This window comes from Tursiops truncatus, chromosome 9, assembly GCF_011762595.2.
Source record: "Tursiops truncatus isolate mTurTru1 chromosome 9, mTurTru1.mat.Y, whole genome shotgun sequence".
NCBI classification, from domain to species: Eukaryota; Metazoa; Chordata; class Mammalia; order Artiodactyla; family Delphinidae; genus Tursiops; species Tursiops truncatus.
The window spans coordinates 100,255,997-100,278,036 of NC_047042.1; the positions used below are offsets into that span (position 1 = coordinate 100,255,997).

General features: G+C 36.3%; 1 protein-coding gene across 8 annotated transcripts in view; it reads right to left on the bottom strand.

Annotated features, from left to right (window-relative positions):
• KMT2C (lysine methyltransferase 2C) overlaps positions 1–22,040 on the bottom strand; it is a 294,243-nt gene that overhangs the window by 107,090 nt on the left and 165,113 nt on the right. For 5 of the 8 annotated variants that reach the window (XM_033863531.2, XM_033863535.2, XM_033863532.2 and 2 more), the window contains 7 exons: positions 17,792–17,963; positions 15,757–15,871; positions 5,236–5,405; positions 4,636–4,784; positions 3,737–3,850; positions 2,757–2,834; positions 420–1,123 (listed from right to left, as the gene is read on the bottom strand). In XM_033863531.2, the coding sequence (XP_033719422.1) occupies positions 420–1,123; positions 2,757–2,834; positions 3,737–3,850; positions 4,636–4,784; positions 5,236–5,405; positions 15,757–15,871; positions 17,792–17,963 (1,502 nt within the window). The remainder of the gene's footprint in view (positions 1–419; positions 1,124–2,756; positions 2,835–3,736; positions 3,851–4,635; positions 4,785–5,235; positions 5,406–15,756; positions 15,872–17,791; positions 17,964–22,040) is intronic. The other 3 variants (XM_033863536.2, XM_033863533.2, XM_019930304.3) reach the window with 2 other exon arrangements.

Genomic DNA, 22,040 nt, shown 5'->3' on the forward strand with positions numbered 1-22,040 from the left:
ACTCTAGGTAAATTCTGATGCTTAAGCAGTTAAAAATATGTACAACGAATAATATCTAAACAAATATATGAGGGGAAAAATAAATGTTGATTACACTACACCCAAAACCTTACGTTTTTTTTTAAGTCTCTGCTGTTACTATGGCATAGAACTACAAACTTCTTTAAAGTGTTTTCTATTAGAAACTATAATCAAAGAGGTTGCACTTACATTCCAATAAGATCACTTCAAGTTTAATAAACTAGTCTTCATTAACAGTGTGTTTTTTGAAGTGGCCAAAACACATAAGTCAACATTACATCTACATTCCACCTAAACGGGAAAACCTGCCCTCCAAACCAAAGCTACACATACACTTTTTTTTACTTTATAGAATCACTCCAACATCTTTTCTATCAACATCATTAAAATCACCATACCTGTCTGGACCGAGGTCTACCAGGAGAAAATTTCCTTTTGGTAATAGCTGGTTTACCCATGCCAATTTTGGGGGTGACTGAGATGTAAGTTGTTGGCATGACGTTTCCAGCAGAAGCACTGGGAGTCGAGGGGTAACTATGCAGCATGTCGTGGGAAGGCAAGTCGGAAGAAAGTGCTGGAGAGGAAGACGCGTTTGCCTTGCTCATGCCCGCTGCTGATGAAGATGGTGACTCTGTCTCAGATGGTAATTTTACAGATTTGCTTTCTTGGCATACACCATCTTTCACACAACTCTCAACTGCAGGAGCCACTTCGAAGTCCATAAATGCAGTAGAGGGTTCAGGATTTTCTTTCTGTTCCATTTCTTCTGGTACCCTTTCTATGGCCAATTGTTCCTTAGAACATAAAGCCGTACCTTCCCCACCGGGGGACGGGACAGTGACGGATTCAGTGTTGACTCCTGGAGGCCGGGATTCTTCTGGGGACACCGCCATGTTAGGTCCCTCCAACAAGTGCACTTCCCCCTGCTGCGCAGCGACCTGGGGGGCAAGGGCTTCAGCGCTGTCTGTCACTTCCATTTTGTTCTCATTTTGATCTGCACCGCAAGTGTGCATCACTTTAGGAGGCATTTCCATTTCTTCGCTATCAGCTTCACGAGAAATCTGATTTTCCAATTCAGGATTCATTTTATCTTGGGATGATTCTATAAAATTTCAAATATCTATTATGTTAATGTACCTATGAATTTGAAAATTTCTAACTATGATTAGGTATAAAACATTAATGTCTTACATGTCTGTAGCTCTATGGTTTAAAAATAATAGGCTTGGGTAGAAAAAAAACGTTGGCGGGGCGGGGGGGGGGGGGATCCAAAACATACTTTTGCCTAAAACCATGCCTTAAGTCAGAAGGTATTCATCAAGAAAGGCAATAAGGCAATTACCAAGGTTAGTAAAGGTCAAAAGAGAGCAGGGTTTATGGATTAGAATCAGTCGCCGATCAGACCAGAAAACCTACAAGAACACTACCTTAATGGGATCCCCAGAGTTTAAGGTAATTTCTGGTAAGAATATTAAAATAGAATTAATTTCTAATATAACTATTATATATGATGTTTCACAGTTTGGTCACTTACAAGAGGATTTAAAATTTTGTAGGTGAAGTTATACTCATTTTACAACTAGGAAAATGAGGCTCAGTGATATTACATGATGTGTCCAAATTAAAAAAGATTAGTCTAGAATAAAAAGAATTTTGCAATAAGCCGACACAAGATGTAACAAAGCTTCTGTAGACTCAAATAAGTAATGACCATAGACAGAAAAGACTTATTTTGCTTAGCCATACATGCTAACACAATCAATACATTTTTTTGGATATAATTATTGTTCTTCCTCATCATCTATCACCAAAGAGACTTATCTTAGCAAATCAATAAAAAGAATTAGATATCAGAAGTATCTATAGTCACTGACTACTAAATTTTAAATCAGGGTACTAGTAAGTTAAACCTTTAACCCAATATTACTTAAGAGTAAGGTTAGAGGTCCAATTGACATGGGCCCTAAGTGGCTCTATTAAGTAAGACCACTGATGATAAAAAGCACTTATTTCAAATGCCATCAGGGTAATTTCTTACGTACATTAATAAAGACACTAATTTCCTTATTTACTATTTACCACGGTGACTGAAATTTATATATGTTCTTATATCAAAATGAAATCTCACTTCTCACTCCTGCTTTATTCAAAGACTATAGTTGAAAAGCAAAAAAAACATCAAATAACAGATCTGATCATACTAAATATTTTTAAACACAAAAGTACTTCAAAATAACTTAAAAATTTTAAAAGTAATAAAAAAATGGACTTTTAAAACAGAAAATACATATAAATGAAGTGAACATTTTTGGTTTAAAACCGAAAGTATCACCATTTGAGTGACTCAAGTAAAACAATCTTAAGGCTATATGATGCCTAAATTATGTGCTCATAATAGTAGATCAACTACCTCAAGTCTCACTGGCAAAGAGGAACGTTTGCAATACACACTCAGAACACGAGGATGTTCTTTCTCCTCTGTGCTAGGCAGGAAGGATTAAGATAAAAGTGCAAACATGCTCTATTTCTGCCTTAGAAATCCACTGCCAATGGTTTTCCAGAAGAGGATCACCTAACCACAGACTGAACTACCGTCATGTGAGTATAGCAATAGTAAACAATTCATCTCTAATTTGAAAAGTCACCTTAGCAGACTATGACTCGAATCGCATAGCAACCATAAAGGCGTTATGCTGTAAATCAATCAAATTAGACGATATGAACACGTTGCCTACCAGCAATGAGAAGTCCACGCATGCCATGACTTTCCGGTGGATCACTCCTCTGCTGCTCTCCAGTATGGATGTGAGCTGCTGTGAATAACACACTTATGGAATCTCCAGCAAGGAGTCCAAACTCCTCTAACACTGCCTTCTCAACAGTAATTTGGGTAAGATATTTATCCTTCTGCCAAATTCCAATTTCAAATATAAGCATAAAACATCCTGTTACTATTCATTTGTTAAGTAGGATATGGAAATGAAACTGGATATGGAAGGAATCTGATTATGTACTATAAGATTATTATATAGTTTTGTCTTATTTTTCTTCGCTTTATATCTTTATGAAGTATAATTTTTAATGAGAGTTGTTAAATATAAAATTAACCTCAAAATATCTCAAGGGCTTTTTATGTATACATTCAACCTATATAACACAGTATCACATACAATCCCACAGACTTTGAGGTGAGACCAAGATTAAATTTAATAAGTAGTTTTCCCCAAACCTGGTCTCTCATTAATTCCAGATCCTCAAGTACAATAATAGCTATTATCAATAATGCAAAAAGCTTAACTGAAATATCATTGAAATAACCCTCAACAGGACTGCTTACATGATCTAAAACAATGAATTTTTCATTATCTCAGCATGAAACATCTCACAATCAGCAACAGCTCTAGTTAGTAATTACAAAGATAACTAAAGAAAGGAATTGCTTTTTAATGAAAATCACTTGATCCCTAAACAAAGTATATATTTATGAGTAAGTCTAGATTACAGCTGAACTATCAATACAATATATACATGCCCTTTCCCCGATTAATTTCTCAGTTTATTTTATTTAAAAAGGCTCCTCTCTAAATAACTTCGTACATGACTATGTCTCAGCTTATTTTTACCTAGGGTACTAAAGTTGCAGATGTTCACATATTCACTCTACACACGCATTTTCTTCAGAGAACAGACTGTCCATCACCAAAAACACCCTTACCATCTGGAACAATCCCAGGCGCGGGCTGCTGGCCACCGACGTCTTTATTAGCCGCGTGCTCCAGAAGTACCACGTGGTCCTCAGGGCCTTCAACTTCCATTTCATTGTTACAATCTTAACAGAAAATTATTTATTCTTTAGCTCAGAATGAGTTCTTCTGTTTTTGTTAACTAAGTCAACAACTATCACCTTGTTCTAATGGGGGTAAATTATCCCTGAAAATGCCATAAATTCTTCTTCAGATTTTTCTATTTTGAACCAAATATATATTTACATTTTTCCAATATGGAAAATATAATGAATTAAAAAGTAACTGGAATTTTATTATTTTGAAAGGATACTGCACAACTGTATACTGATGGCATACTAGAAACAAAATGTTAGTAACCAAGGTGTGTCTACTTAACCCCCTTGCAGATGATAAAATAGAACTTTTACAGACTTTGCCATTCATACTGATGAAAATGAAAAACGATCTGATTAGCAGGTCTGTTCCCTTTATGATCTAAGAATCTTGTTATTACGTTTATAACCCAATGGTGTACTAATAAAACTACATGAACAAAATTTAATAAAACTAAAATTTGTTTGGAGTAAAATAACCCAGAGTATGAAGTGCAAACTAGGTCATAGAGCCAAACAGTAAGGAACTTCCACTGTTGGCCCAAAAAACACAATTGTAGGAGCGTACGATAGTCCTGGAATTCAAATATTGGGTGAACAGTTGTAAAGAGGCTAGATTAGATGTTAACCATCAGATTCAGAGATGACCAAGATCACAGGTACAGAAGCTAAAAATAAGATGGGATCTGATACACAGGATTCCCTCATTGTTACTAAAGTAATATACTGCTGACTGGCTGGCACAGCATCCTAAAAAACAAAAACTCTCAATTTACCTGTAGTGAGTTCAGCCATCTCCACTTCATCACCTGGCTGTAATGGATCCATCTCAGCTAAGTGTTTGCAATACATACAGATGTACTCTTCTTTGAGCTGAGAATCCAGTTCGTGATCTGTCGGTTTGTCACATTCTAAGTGAACCCATCTGTGATGATAAATATATTTAAATAAAATTTTCTAATTTAAAGTCAAATTAATATTTAGGGAAAAGAAAGATAATTGCTGAAAAACTGGATATAGGAAGGGGTAAGGATGGAAGAAGAGGTAATAGGGGTTAGCAATTGAAGGTTCTAGAAAAGAAGCTGTCATTTTTGGATGTCATCACAGGTGTTGACCTTTTTTAAACACATTTTAAACTATTTACTCTTTACTTTTCCCTCTTAATGCTTGTTTCTGGTCTTGTCTTATTTTTTGCCCACTTACATCGTTATGCCTTTCAGACTCATAAAAACATACTTTAATTCCATCTATAATGGCACTCAGTATTGAAAGGATTACTGGAATGACAAAAGTTTGGATCTCAAAATACATGGCAGAGCAGATGATCACATGGACAGAAGAACTGACAAACAAATGGAATAACTATATCTTCTTACCTTTTGCACATATTACAATGAAGCATGTCTTTCTGCAATTCTGGATGGTAGCACTTCCCACAGAAAGGACATAAGTTATCCTGCTGTTGGTAACAACTGTCACATACCAGGCAATTGTGGTGCCACTGAGAACTAGATCGTGTGCCACACTCGACACATATTCTGCAATTCTAAACACCAGGAAAAATGAAAACAGAAACAGTTTGTTATGCGTTTGTACTGCAGTTCTGGTGTAAACCTTTTTAAAAAATCCGTGAAACATTTGTAGATTATATATTAAGCTTTAATTTTTATGACACTAATTTAGGGTGTACGTTTTTGAAAAAGAGGTTTGTTTTGAACATCTGATGAGATATCACTCAATTTACACTGAAACCTCCTGGAAAGTGTAAATAGTGGATAGAGACATCCAAGAAAACATAAATGGGGAAGGAAGAAAACCAAGAACGTAGCAATCCAAACTTCAAAAAAAGAAACACATTCCAGAATCAGGAAGTAGCTCGTGTTGAGTAAGCCTACTCAACTCACTACTACTCTGAAAGCAAAATGGTCCTGCTAGGGAATTCTGTTTGTTTATGGGTAGCTCAGAAACTAAAAACAAGAATTCACACTAAGGAAATACAATCCACTCCAAATGATTAGGTGTCTGAAATGGTGAAAATAACCACTCAACATCAATATCCAATTATGGCTTCTCATATTCTCAGAACAGAGAGGCACTACCGTTAGCAAAGTAGAACTGCTGATGTGCAAGGCCTGGCAGAGGCCAGCCAAACCTTCTGTGCCTCTGAGCTAGGCTGCCTTAAAATCCTGGGCACAAGGCTGACAAATTGTGGGACTCTCATTACCCACCCACCCCCAACTTTGCAATCTAAAGCACCAATAAAAAAGGAACTTTATCTTTTTGAGCTGCTGGTATCTTTTGATACAAAAGAGATGCTCACTGAAAAAGAGAAACTAGCATGAACCACAGATCTGCTAAAGTCTTACAGATTTAAAATGGAGGTACTCGTAAATACTGATGACAAATCCTAAGTAAAATGTTAGCAAACAGACTCCAATAGCAAATCAAGAAAAACCATAAACCATGTCCAAGAGGAGTTTACACAAAAACGCAAGTATGGTTAAATATTAGAAAACCTATTAATAAAATCTAACATATTATTAGGTCTGAGGAGAGAAGATAAATTATTTCACTAGATGCTGAAAAGACCTTTGGAAAAAAATTAAAATCCATTCCTAATAAAAAAAAAACTTCCGAGAAAATTAAAATGGGTAGGTATTTCCTTAATGTGACATACACACATACCTCAATTCTAAAGCCAGCATTTTATTTAATTGGGGAACCCCAGAGGCAGTCCCACTAAGGTCAGAAACAAAGCAAGGATGCCTACTATTATCTCCACTACTATTTAACATGGTTCTGAACCAATGTAAACACTAAAACAAATGAAAACAGAAGCAAAATAGGAAAAGAAAAAGTAAAACTATTTGTAGATGACAAGACGGCATACTTGGAAAATCCTAGAGAATGTATCACAAATTTAATAAAAGAATTTAACGAAGTAGCAGGATATAAAATTAGCAATGAAAATTCAATAGAATTCACATACACAAATAATAACCAGTTAAAAGATATAATGAATGGGAAAATCCCATTTATAACATCAACAAAATAGAGAAAACTTTTAAGAATAAACTTAAGAAATGTCCAAAACCTATACAAAGAAAATTAGAAAACATTCCTAGAAGACACTAAACTAGACTTGAACAAATGCAAAGACATACCTTGTTCTTCGTTAGGATGTCCTAACATCAAGATTTCACTATCAATGAATAAATTTAAAGTGACCTGATAAAAATTCCAGTGAGGTTTTTCACAGAGCCTAAGGTTCATATGGAAAAATAAACGACAAAACAGCTAGGAAAAATGTGAAATAGAAAAGATCTGACAGGGGACCACAGCTACCAGATACTGCAAAGCCTCTATAATTAAAACGGTACGGCATTGGCTCATGAAGATAGAAAGACAGAGCAATGGAACAGACAAGAAATTCCAGAAATAAACCCAACTAAATCTAAAACTCTAGTCTGGAATCTCAAGTCACTGAGGCAAAGACTGTCTTTTTAGTGAATGGATTTTGGACAACTGGATAGCCAACTGGGAAAAGATAACTCATACCATATAGAAGCATCAACTAAAAATGGATTAGAGAGCTAAATGTAAAAAATAACATAAAAACTAGAAGAAAACATGAACTCTCCTATAGCCTCAGTATAGGAAAAGGCTTTCTAATTTTAACTCAAAAATCCAAAAGCAATAGAAGACTGATAAATCTGACTATATAAAAATAAACTTTTGCATGGCAAAAAATAACACAGGCAAAGCTAAAAGGCAAACAACAAACTGGAAGAAAAGATGTGCACCGTATAACGCAGCTGAAGGCCTTATATCCCGACTATACAAGGAGCTCTTAGACTGTGGGGTCATCAAAATCTTCAAGAGTAACAGGCAACACACAAGAACAGACAACTCGCAAAAAGGGGTAAAAAACAGGAAAAAATGACCAGCTTCACTCAAAAGAGAAAAGAAAATTAGACTACACTGAGATAACATTTTTCACTCATAAGACAGGCAAAAATCAAAAGCTGAACATGACAGCCTGTTGGCAAGGATGTAGAAAAGAAGTTCTCTCATGCATGAGTGGTGGCAAAAGGAAGAGCCACAAGTCCCACGAAAGGGAATTTGACGATACCTAACAAAATTACATACGCATTTACCCCCCTGAGCCAGGAATCCGACTACTAGAAATTTATTCTAGAGATTCGCTCCCAGCAATTCAAAAACCCATATGCACAAAGTTATTGACTACAGAATCACTTCTAATGTAAAATATTGGAAACTACCTAAATATTCAAGCATAGGACATTGGCTGAAAAACTATGGTTCAAATAAACAGAAGAAAGAAAGAGAGAGAGAAAGAGAGAGAGGAAGAAAGGGAGAAAGAGAACGAAAGAGAGAGAAAGGAAGGAAGCAAGGAAGGAAGGGAGGAGGAGGAATGAGGAAGATCTCTATGAACTGATATGAAGTGACTTCCAGATTTTAAGTTAAAAAAAAAGCAACATACAAAAGAGCACATATGCTACCTTCAGTGTAGAAAAGGGAAACAAAAATATATTTGCTTATCATTACAAAAAAATACAGGAAGGATGAATCCGAAATTTTTGAAAGCGTGTTAATATCCTATGTATTTTTAAAAATTAAATCAATAAGAAAAGAATGGGGAATTTTTAAAAAACCAAAATCTTCAAGGATAACAGGCAAAACACAAGGATTCTTACTATACGAGAATGGATATGTAAGAATGTGAGAAGGCAAAGAACTCAGCAGGAGGGATCAGAATTGGAGGTATTGGTGTAAATTCATTATTTATAAACGATGTACATGTGTGAGTATACGCATACTTATGTATTTGTAGATATGCATATGTGTAAATGTAGACACATGCATGTATTTACTGCCTCATATGCTGAAAGGACAAAGAAGCAAACACCCCCAGAGCAATGGGCACACCTAGCACCCAATCTTCACTAAAGGAACTTGGCCTATTTATAGAAAAGAGGACAGATTCCAGGGCTAGGGCAGGGAGGTGTAAGATGATTTTGGAGTATCTTGTTATGCCCAAATGTAATGAAGTGCTTAATGGTGAGGGCATGCCACAAAGACACAGGAGACAGCGTGAAAAGGATATCAAAGGCAAAACTGGACAATTTGAGCACAAAACAAATTAGGTACAGTAATAAATTATCAATAATAACAAGAATTCATGAGTCAATACCGACAAGATATACATAATTTTAACATGTGAAAGAAGGGAGGGTTCTTGCATACAACAGAATGCAGGGGGCTGACTGGTAAATGTGAAGTTAGAAAAGCAGCATTTTACAAACAACAGGTAAAAACTGCATCAGGCATTGGTTCCTATAATCTTGGAGAAAATTCTGAGGAGCAACAAGATATTCGCACGGTGTTAAAGTGTCTCCTCACGTACTGCTTTATTAGATAGGAGAGAAAGAAAACAGTGGAGAAACTTTACAGCAGCTTGACCAGATGATCAGAATTCACACCACCTGTGAGGGAGAGCGAACCATCAGGTGCACCCAGCTGAAAGCCTGAGAAGAGCACAGCACCACTTACGCAATATTCTGCCCAAGAATGAATAACTCTCTCTATAATCATGAGGAAATATCACACAAAGACAAAATAAGGAAAGTTCTATTTGTGATTTAAAGAAAACAGAACAAACAAACAAAAACCAGGTATGTGAGGAAAAACTCTATTATTCAAAACTGTCAATATCAAAAAAGACAAAGAAGGGCTAAAGAAATTTTCCAGATTCAAGGACTCAAAAGAAACATGGCAACTAAATGGAATACTTGATCCGAGACTATCCTGGAACCTACACAGGAGGAGGGAAATGCTATATGGGATCAAGTGACAAACTGAAATATGGATGGTAGATTAGATATATTGATGTAAATGTATGGGGTGATAATACTGCTGTGATTACGTAAGAATATCCCTATTATTAGGAAATACACATTTAAGTATTTAGGGGTAAAGGGAACACAGTGTGTATAACTTACCCTCAAAATGGTTCAGGGCAAAAAAATATACATGGGGCAGGGAGGAAGGAGAAAGGGCATGGATGACAATACTGAAATCCTAACAACAGGTGAATCTACGTAAATGGCATATGGGTATTATTTTTATTTTTCCAACTTTTAAAGTTTGAAATTATTTCCACATAAAGCCTTTTAAAACACATAATATACCCACACATCAGCATTCTTGAAAGAGAAACAGAGAAAAGAAACCTACGGGACAATGACTGGTATATAACGAAGTTCCTAAAAAGATCACCCTCACTTCAGTGCAAGCAGCCTCGCCAGACTGACACCGTTCCTGGGAAGGCACACCTACCTGCCTCTGCACCTCCAGCCCGCACCACAGTGTTTGCATTTGACTAAAGACTATAAAGAACTATGAAAGAATTTAACAGTAGAGAAAGAGTATCATTCTTCAAACTGAAAAGAAGAGAAGCATTCCTATGAGAAACTCCATGAGAATTGAGCACTTACTTTAGGCATTATGCTGAGCACTTTACAGGCATCATCTCGCTAAATCCAACACCCCTGTGAGGTTAAGTACTATTAACTACATGATGAAACACAGCTTACAGAAGTCAAATAATTTGCCAAAGATCCTGTATTTAGTAACTGGAAAACCTGAGATTTGACTCCACAGCTTAATCTTTTTAATCACTTTATAATACCTCCATAGAAGAGAATAAAACACACACACTATCCATTCGTATTCTCAGCAGTATTATAAATAATTCTGTCACGTGAAAGAGAATAGCAGACTATTACAGAAAGCAAATTAGTAAGGGCAGAACAAAAAGAAGCCAGAGAACAACCTTGAGAAATAAACTAGGAATTCTGAACACATTTTCCAAAATAATGAAAACCACAACAAAGAAAATAATGAATTAAAGCAGGAAACAAAATCACCTAGATGTTACTAAAGATTATTAAGGAGAATGTAAAGAAAGTAAATATTTTTTAAAAAGATGAATTTAACCAACACTTCCCTAGACCTTTCCACGGGCCTAAAGGGAGAATGACAATAGTCAGTATGTTCCAGAGAACACTAATTAGTGTAGAACCAACATCCTGGAAGCAAATCCAAATAACTGAACAAAAATAAAGATCTCATGGCCTTCAAGCAGAAAACCAATTAACTAATTAAACTAAAAACAAAACAAACTTCTTCTGTAATTCCATAAACTGGGAAAAAAACGGAAAAAAAGTATCCAGAGTAAAAAAAAAAAAAGTTGTAATGCAAAACTGTACCAAACCAAGTTCTTCTGGTAGTTTGAAGGCAACAATCTCTTTCAGGTTTGCAAGATTCCAGAATATTTACAATTCTTTTATAGAAGTGCATAACCAAGTCTCCAAAAGACTGGGGGTGAGATGAGGTTGGAATTTACAGAGAAGATCCCTCCCTCCCCAAAGAAAAAGTCTATAGTCTGGGTCAACTTAAGACAGAGAGGAGGGAGAAAACTTCTGATTTCTTCATTTTCAATGGCAAGGGGGGGCACTTTTAATATTTTCAACATTTATAACTTAATATTCTGAATTACAAATTACTGCAGGGAATAAAAGGAACTGAAAAACAGAAAGGAAATTAAAAGAACAGGTTTGTTTTAAAATAGCCAAGCATTTCAATTACATCCATTAGTCTAAATACTTGACTATTAAACCTTTCAAAAGGTACAGTTAAAATGACACAGAAGGATGCAAAATGAAAAGATCACATTCAACTGGTTAAACTAAAACCCCACTCAGCCATATTTGTCAGGCAAAGCAAAATATCTGGTCCCCCTCTCCCCTCGCAAAAAAAAAAGGCATTACACAATATAAAGAGAATAGTTTTACACTGATAAAAAGCACAATACATCAATATTAGCCTGATCTACTTGCTAAATAACCAGCACAAGTTTAAATGCAAGAAGAAATTGATATGAGAAATTACAGGAGTCGATTTTATCTACGCCATAATACACTGTTGAATCAGTCAAAAAAATATGGAAAAAGAACTTCATCTAATTAAATGAAATTAATAAACACAAATACTACAGCTTTAAAGTCAGTAAGTCAAGCATCCAAATATATGTCAAAAAGAAAACTACGCTAGTTAAATTATCTGATTCAATACGATTAAAGCAGACACTAATGTGTTTAAGCACAACCTAAAAAAAGATAAAATTAAGTCAAATGTGAACAGATATAAACTTACCAATACAACAAATATGAGTGCAGCCAAAGCTATAATCAAATGTAAATTTATAGTCTTAAATATCCTTTTTTCCTTAGGAAAGTGAAGAAAACGAATTACGAATTCAACTTCCTATTTCAAAAAAGTAAAAGAGGCGCGGTAGCGGAGATAAAAGTAATAAACATACAAATCCGTCCGACGGCAGCTTTTTCTTTAGACCAAGAACCAAGCCAAGAGAGAACGCGCGGAAGCACCCCGTCCGGCCGCCGGGCAGAAACTGCTCACGGGACCCTCCTCAGCCCCCAGGCTGCTCCCTCCCGGGCGACCTCACCGGAGAAGAGCTGCCCCGAGGCGCTCAGTTCCCGTGGAGAAGGCCCCGCCCCTCCAGGCCCCACCCTCGGGCCGAGGCGGGACAGAACTCGCCGCCCTCTGCCCCACGCCCTAGAACCAGGTGACGCGCCGCCAGTTCCAGGTGTCGAGGCTCTGGGGGTGGGGGTGGGGGTGGGGCGCAGGGGTAAGGCTCCCCCGGCGCCTCCTCCTACCCCCTCACCAACACCCCATCCCTGGGGACCTGCCAGCAAGACCGCTCCCCTTTCCAGGACCCTCCGAGGAGGGCAAACACCACCACCGCCCACCCCTCCACCGGCCAGCGCCTCCCTCCCGCAGGCTGCTCCCGGAAGAAGCCTCGGGCTGGCGCCTCCTGGAAGCCTGCGAGCCCAGCTGCGGCGGGGAGCCTCGGCCTCCACCGACCACCTCCGCCACCCGACCCCTCCTGAAGGCCGCCCCACTAGCAGGGGAAGATGCCGAGACCACGACAAACACGAGCTCAAAGAGAAGGGCAAAGGTAACAGGATCGCGTTTCTGTGACAAAGGGACTAGAATGTGAGGATGCAGGGAGACCACAAGTGTATTCTTGGTCTGTATGTTTTCTGAGAGCTTGAAATATTTCATAGAAATGCTAACTTTAAAAAATATAGGGAATTCCCTGGCACTCCGGTGGTTAGGGTTCAATCCCTCGTGGGAGAACTAAGATCCCGCAAGCCAAAAAAAATAAAATAAATAAAAATTGTTTTAATTAATATAAAATGTAACTGCATTTAGCATTTGTGTTTATTATTATGTTAGCCCCAAGTGCTGTCAAAGACGTGTGAAAGATACAAGATTTTCCACAGCAGAACCGTGGTAAAAAGAATGAGACGCGTGGACCGCACAAGGGATTCGCTCCGCAGTAGCGAGCAGCATCCACAGAGCAAGGAGGTTCTTCACACACATCACCTGACAACAGAAACTGCAAACAGCATACCCTTAACTTATAAACTTCTGTATTTTAGAAATAATTGGATCGATACCCCATTTATTACAGATTTCAACTGTGCCCATACGGTGCACCTGTGAACCAAAAGGTTTCTAGAGTTTTTGAGTGGTACTTCATTATATCTGATGTTCACAAGAATTGCTGGTTGGCACTTTGAGGTATGATTACTCTGAACCAGTAAACACAGTCCTGGCTTTATCAAACTATTTCTGTACAAATACAAAAGGCATTCTTTGTATGAACATTATTAAAGACAAAGAATACCTTTCTATTAAAACATGTCTTGGCAATTTACTTTAAAAGCAAAATTATTCGTTAGATTGGGGAGGGGGATTGGGATCGACATATATACACTGATATGTATAAAATGGATAACTAATACGAACCTGCTGTATAAGAAAATAAATAAAATAAAATTCAAAAAAAATTATTTGTTAGATTAAATTATTTATTTTCTAAGTTAAGACAGTGTAATTACCATAGATTAAAGAAGTTTATGCCTAGCTTCATGTCTATTCTGTGAAATTAAGATTATAATAATAATTAAAAAAAATAAAACTCAGCCTGGGGGTTCTGTAGAGATGGCCCATGGATCTAGAGTCTTTAGTTTCCTAGGATCCAAATCCTAATACAGATGAAAATTAGATTAAGAAATATTCCTTAATTAGTCTAGGGACAAAAGCACTGTTAATTAAGTATAGTATGATAGCACAGGGAGCATAATATATTGGATAAAACATTACAATGTAAGACAGGAAACCTGAATTTTAGTCTCTGTTCTGCCTCTGCAAATTAGTAAACCTCGGCAATTCACTTAATCACTAGTCCCTCACCAGTTCTTAATCTAGAATTTATTAGTTTACCTGTATAGATTTCAAAGGAAGCAAATTAACTACTTTTATGACTGACTCATTCTAGAGAACATTCCAAGAAAAGTCACAGTAAATATTGTTTGTAAACATCTTCCTAACAGGAAAAAAAAAATTAGTTTTATTCAGTCAGTTGGGAATTGAAGGTAAAACTTGAGTTATTCTTACCTTCTACTTTCACTTTAAGAATTTAAATATTTTGTGCTTCCAAGGACAGACAATTCTAAAATTTGCTGTTGTTTACCTGGTACTATACTAACTGCCCAGTAGGTTGAGGTGTCAGCCAACCTACAGGGTTTAGAGATGCAGGCAACAGAGCCTCAATAAATTCCTCAGGAAGTTTAGAGAGGCCAGAATGGAATACCTCAAGGTCACAAAGATGCAAATACCAAAATAGATGGAAAGGGGGAGAAACACTGACTAAAAGAATACCCAGAAAAAATTTAAAATAGCTGAAAATACATCTTAAAAGAATCCCACCAAGCAGAAAGACTGATATCTTAAGTAATAAAAAAGAAGTGGAAAAATGTCTATAGATCCTAACTCTCAAAACCCCAAAGAAACTTTACACAGCATCCAAAAAACCAGGTATCTAAGTCAGTAAGCACTTACTAAAGCTACCATGGGGAAGGAACAATATACATATACATACGCATATATGATATGATTCCATATATTTAATACAAGTTTATACATAAATACATACACACATATAAAATCAAGGTAAAATCATCTAAAAGCCAATCTGATCAAAATGTTATCTGCTTTATTTCTGGATTTTAAATTAATAGATTTTAAAAATACATCTGTTTCAGTGTCCGCCTATAAGGATACTACCTATTTCATAGAGTTTCAAAGATTAAAGATGAATCACTAAAACACAATTTCTAAGCCATGAAGCACCATACACTTGTTAGTTAACAGGTTCATAGCAGCATTTTTCATAACAGCCTAAAATTGTCAGCAACCCAAATGTTCACCAAAAGGTGATTCAATGAACAAATTGTGGTACTTCAACTATTAAGCAATAAAAAGAAATCACTACTGGCATGTGCAACAATATGCGTGACTCTCAAAATATTTATGTTGACTTTAAACCACCACCCCCTGCAAAAAAGAAAAGGGTATATACTATCCGACATCACTTATATAAAGTTCTAGAAAATGCAAACTAATCTATGGTGAGAGAAAGCAGATTGCCTGGAAGACAGAAGGGAGTACGGCAGTGAACAGTCAGAAAGGAGGAAATCTCAAGGGGCACCAGGAAACTTCTAGGGGTGATGACTATGTTCATTATCTTGAAGGTGATAATGGTTTCATGAGTGAAAACGTCAAATTAAATTATAGACTTTAAATGTGTGCAGTTTACTGTATATCAATTATACATCAATAAAGTTTTTAAGTTGAAGGTAATATAGATTTGAATAGGTATCCGATTTGTCTGCTCTATATAAAAAACATACAGATTTTTTTTCTTAAAAAAATAAACAACTTACTTTGCATTTCCAGCCATTGGTTGGTACTGATTTCATAACTGGTTGAAGACAAAAAGTATGATACCCTTTGTCACACGTATCACACACTAGCATCTTGCTATCTTCTCCCGATTGTCTAAAAAATAAGATAGCATTAATGATGCCTTATCTTTAAACTTATGTTTGTAACATAAGTAATCATGAAAAGAATCTGTCCTGGGAACTGCCCAGTTCATAAATACCCTCCGTCTCTGTTTGGTCTATGCACAGATAATGACAGAGTTAACCCTCTAGAGGATGAGACAGAAATCTTCCAAAGGTCCCTAAAGGATTACCCTTACTGAACGCCCACCTATGGTGAACCCGTTTTAGTCATTTTAGGGTTCCTGCAAAGAAGGAGGGGTTAAGGCAAGATGAATGACACTGATCTTTACTTCTTAAACATCCCATGCCCATCCTTTTTTTGGGAAGGAGCTGTAACTGATAGGTGATGCTGCACGGAAAGGAACAAATCTTGGCATGGTGAGTTGGAAGACACTGTCATATAATAAAAAGAGGATCAAATTTGGATCAGACCTACAACTGTGTTCAGACTTCTGTTTTTCTAGCTGTGTGACTCCTGAATAACTTAGACTTAGTCCTCTTAATTTCAGGTACAAAATGTGAATGATAATCAAAGATTACTGTGAGAATTAAATATAATTCTGGCTGAAGAGCTAAGAATATCCATTAAGCAATAAGTGCTAAATAAATAGATATAAGAATAATAATCTTGTTATAATTATTAAGAATTATAATTGAAAACCTAAAATCTTCCCCTAAACACTCTTCTGCCCCAAAGATTGGGCCCCTGTCCTGTCCATGATCTCAGCCTTGATTCTTGGCTGTTAGTCCCTCTCAGATACTAAGAATTTAATTCAAGAGGAGGGGAAAAGAAAAACTAGGGAATGCAAGAAGAAGAGCTGAGAGAGGAACCGCTGAATAAAACCTGGTGATAAACAGAAGTAAAAAGGAAGATGGGTTAATTGGCCTCCAGTAATTTCTTATTTAATTTAATAAATTCTACATATAAAATTGCACATTTTGTCTCTTTAGCTACATGGAAAGATCTTGGAGGAAAAGCACTCTTTCTTCAAGTTCTCTTACTCCTTCTCAAGAAGAAGCCAGGCACAGATACGAGGTATCAAATAAATGTTTACTGATATTTTCTTTAATTTTTACCAAAATATAAAAGCACGTGGTCCTATTTATTCCACATAACTCTAAGATATTGATGCTTATTGTTATCAAATTAAATTACAAATAAAACAGACTGAACATGGCAGTGGTGGGCATCATTTCTCCTGATTACAAAAGTCCTCAGCCTGTAAACAATTTGAAGACTGCTGTAGATGCAGGTAACATCCCCAAATTATCATGCTAATTAATTAGTAGCATGAGAAAAAAATAATCACAGAAAAGACTGGAGAAATGACCAAAGGATGGAATAAAACAAATAGGAAAAGATAATCCCATTACAAACATTTAAATGCCATACAATACTTTGTTTCAGAATTATGGTGAAAGTAACTGCCTTTCAGATAGATACAGATTTCTTTTTAAACAGTAGACTTAGTATAAATTGTTCTTCCTGGAATAGAAATTGAAACTTATCACTGATTCTTTGGTTCACTCTAATAACTACTTTCCATAGTTAGAGGTTTATTTTCCTATTAAATCTCCTCCCCAGTCTCCCTCAGAAAAAAAGGTGCTTTTTTTTCTAATGCTTATTTATTTTTAATTGTTAATATCATTCATTTAAAATTGCTGGCAAACTTAAGCTAGCTTTTTAGGCAACCAGAGGAATTTAAATTATTAAAATTAGTTTTTGTTTAGACTTATTTCAAAGAAATATGTTAATAAATATCTAGCAATTTCTAAAGACATGATGAAGTCAGTGTGAATGAATATAGCTGCAGTATGAACAACCTTTATCATATTACACAAACCTTTAGTACCTAATAATAGGGTCTCTCTTAAACTCAATACACACCTTTGAGTTGAAATTAAAACTTACTTGCAGTTCTGGCACACTTTGCACTCAGGACATTGCCAACCTGCACGTTTTAATGGAGTAACCGCTATATCCAGGCACATTCCATGATAGTGCTGACCACAAGTAGTACAAAAGAACTGATCTAAGAGGTCTCCCGGGCTGTCGCACACTGCACAGTTTGCATCTTCCTTTGCTACAATTAACAGTAAAACAACGAAATTGTTGTATAAGAATTTAATATTTTTCTGGCTTTACAGTTTAAAAATCACTTGAAGGGAATTTTCATGGTAAATCTTTCAGACACTTGAAATTATCCACATTGAACTGATATCCAATCAGAATAAGGTCTCCATTAAAACATTATAATATCTTTAATCTAAATTTAATCACATTAAATTTAATCATATAGTTTTGCAATGATTTGTACCTACATCTACTTGAGACCATAAGCAGTTCTTATTTAATTTTATATCCCTAATACCAGTGATATGCTGGGCACCTAGTTAATGTTCAATATATGCTTGCTGAAAAGAACCAAAAAGGAAAATATCAACTGAGAGGCGCTTTGCAGTGCAAAAATAAACATTTTTATTTGAGTGTTAAATAGGTTTTGAAATTAACAAAATCAGAGACAAAATTAAGAAATGTTAATATCAATTAGATTAAGATGCTTCTTATGCATAAACACTAATTTTTATTCAAGTCAAATAAGGGTTTTTTAATACTGGAAAATATATGAGGGAGAACATTAAAGATGGAAGCTACATATTCATACACAAATATAATACTTCATATACTAATTCTATATTCATCTATATTAATTGCCAGTTGTAAAAAAATTATGGACATCGTCTATCGCTAAATGTGGATTAAAAGGAATGGCACTTTTTAACAGTTCTTGTACCATCTAAAATAAAAAATAAATGTCAGGATAAACTGGCTTGCCAAGTATACAAACGCATGCATATTACAATATAATAAGGAAAAGAATGTATTCTAAAATCATACCAATTGGATGATATACACAAATATGTCTGTAACTGACACTTATGTTCTCAACTAAATGGTCTGATTAGCTGATTGTCCTAGGACCGTTTTAAATTGTACATACGATTTTTTTTTTTTCCTCTTTCGCTTTCTGAAGATTTGGTCAGTCCTCTCTGGCTATAAGCCCTTTCTACCTGCTTTCTTTCCCCAGTCAAGTATCTTGAAACAGAGTAATAATCTATTCCTTTTCCTTACACCAAGAATTGGTTTTGTGGGCCATAGAAGTCTTTGGCATACAGAGTTTTTGTTTTTATTTTAGAATCCTTTTAAAATGGTAAAAAAAAAAACAAACCATTTGCAGTTTGAGGGCAGAACACAAACAGGCCCTAGGATGCATCTAGACTGTAAGCTGGGCCCCTGGCGGCTCCTCACCCACTGTTCATCTGAAGCTACTTTAATGAGGCTACCAGTGGCCTATGAAATCCCGTGGTTACTTTTTAGGTCTTACCTTATTTGCCATCTGCAGCGTTTACATCTACGCCCACACTGAAATTTCCTACCTTGATTGACTTCTATGATGGCAGCTTTCTCCAGATTTCTCCTTAGGCTTCCCATGCCCCCCCATCTCCTCCTGCTGTGCTGGCTTTTGTGCCTCCACAAGCCCTCTAAATGATGGAGTCTCTTAGGATTTCATCCTCTTCCATCTTTTCTAATTCCCCATGGTTTTTCTTTGTAATCACATCAATTCCTACATCATAAAACACCACCACAATTCCCAGATCTCTATCACCAGACCCAAACTTCTTTCTGAACCTCAAAATGTTATTTTCAAGTCTTACTGGACCCTCAATAGCCAGGTGTTCTAAAAATACTCAAACTCAACTCCTCTAAAACTCTTTTTTTTTTTTTTTATAAATTTATTTATTTTTGGCTGCGTTGGGTCTTTGTTGCTGCACGCAGGTTTTCTCCAGTTGGGGAGAGTGGGGCTACTCTTCATTGTGGTGAGCGGGCCTCCCATTGCTGTGGCCTCCCTCATGGCGGAGCACGGGCTCTAGGCGCGCGGGCCTCAATAGCTGCGGCACGCGGGCTCAGTAGTTGTGGCGCACGGGCCTAGCTGCTCCGTGGCACGTGGGATCTTCCTGGACCAGGGATCGAACCCGTGTCCCCTGCATTGGCAGGCTGATTCTCAACCACTGCACCACCAGGGAAGCCCCCTCTAGAACTTTTTTTAAACCTAAACCTCTCCCTTCTTTCTCGACCTGCTGGGTAAAGAAACTTTAGTGTCACTATTGACCCTTAACTACTCCCTGACCCAACACATCCAATTGGATACCAGTTCTTACTGAGTAAACTTTTTATGTATCCTCTTCCATCTGTTTGTACAGTTCAGTCCATCACACTTTGTCTTGGTCACTGCAGTTATCTTCTGAATGGAATGCTGGCTTAGGGCTCTGACCTCCTCCCTAAATCAGCTAAAGATCCAGAGCAATTTTCTAAGTGTTACGCCCTGCACAAATTACAACTTTATCAACACCTCCTTTCTTGCCTTAAAATAAAAAAATCAAAAATTTCTAGTTTGAGGCAAAAAAAGGAGTGGGGGGGGGATTATCTCCTTTTCCAACTGAATCTCAGAACATTCACTATTTCCTGGTCAGATCAAGCGGTCTGCTGTGCACGTTAACACAACAGACTGCTCAACCTTTGTGTACTTGTACACATTCTGTTCCTTCTGCCTGTAATTTTGTTCCTTTGTTGTACCACTAGCCCATTCGAAAGAGGCCTTTAAAACTCTTGCTCAGACATAAACCCTGACTATCTAATGTTACCACACCTAAATGCCCATTTAGTTGTTGATTATTCCTTTCCCCATATGCTTAGAAGAAACTGTTAAATCATCAATTAATTATAACACAATACCGTGAACCCTTGAAGGGTAGTAACCTTGTCTTTTTCAACTTCATATCCTCAGTTGCCTAGCACAAATCAATTCTTATATTTTAAGCAAAGGAGTTGCTTCTAAAATCATTTTTAAGTGGCTCTTTAAATGACAGGCATTTAGAAGAAAGCATTAATTCTAAAAATGAAATTACATGTATTAGTTCATTTTTTTAAATAAAAATGGAAAAACAGAGCAAAGTAGTTTTCTTAATACTAAAAGAGAGTTCCATATTTACTCATTCAAGCTAAGTACATTTAAAAACTAATCTTTGATTTTTGCCTACCCTCAAAACTTACAGAAACTGGGGCAAGTACTGGACTCTATCAGATTACATCTTTCTATTGTAATTTGCCAGGAACACTATCTAAATACTTCTGTGAAACTTTCTAGAGTTTGCTACTCTGCCACTTCAACTTGCCATGTTAGCTACTAGTCACATGTAGCTATTGCTCAATGGAAATGTGATTAGTCCAAATTGAGATGTGCTATACATATAAAACACACTCCGAATTCCAAAGACTTAATAGGAAAAAAATATTAATGTCACTATCTCAAAAATTTTATTAATTACAAGTTGAAATATTAACATTTTGGATATATTGGGTTAAGTATGTATTTTTAAAATTAATTTCAAATAAAAAATTTTAACATGACCACTAGAAAAATTAAAATTACATATATTGCTCACATCATATTTCTATTGCACAGCACTGTTTTATACAGCAAAGCTCATTCTGCAACAAGGTAACTCTGTGTATCACTATAGCAGAGATTACTTTTTATTCTATGACAGTTTCCACCAATTCCTTGATGACAATACTGTCATGTTGTATGATTAGTATGCATCATTTAATAAATTGGGCAAAAAAAAATCCATGTGATATATTCAGTCCAAAAACATTTACTATGCATTATATAAAAATAATAATAGAAAAAACTTGGTCCCAACCATTTTTCTGATCTGGGCGAACATACAGAAATATGTAGAAATACTAAAACAGCCTTTTGGAGGGCATGCATTAAGAAGATGACATTACTGGATGGCTTAAGTGTCATGTCAGACATAAGTATATGTACATATACATACATATATGTCTGAAAGCCAAAGGGGCGTTAAGCTTGAAGCAATAATCAAACGACTAAGTGAAAATTTTCTTTAAGCAGTAGGGAAGGCAAAATAGATTGAGTGAAAGACTAAAGATAAAGACAATTTAAGAGAGGACAGGAGTAAAATCCAGGTTAATTTGGCTCCAAAGATCATATTCTTTACTACTAATCAACATTGATGCCCACTGGAAGGGCAAAGAAGGTGAAGAATAAAAGTGCAAAGGAAAAGTGCCAGCA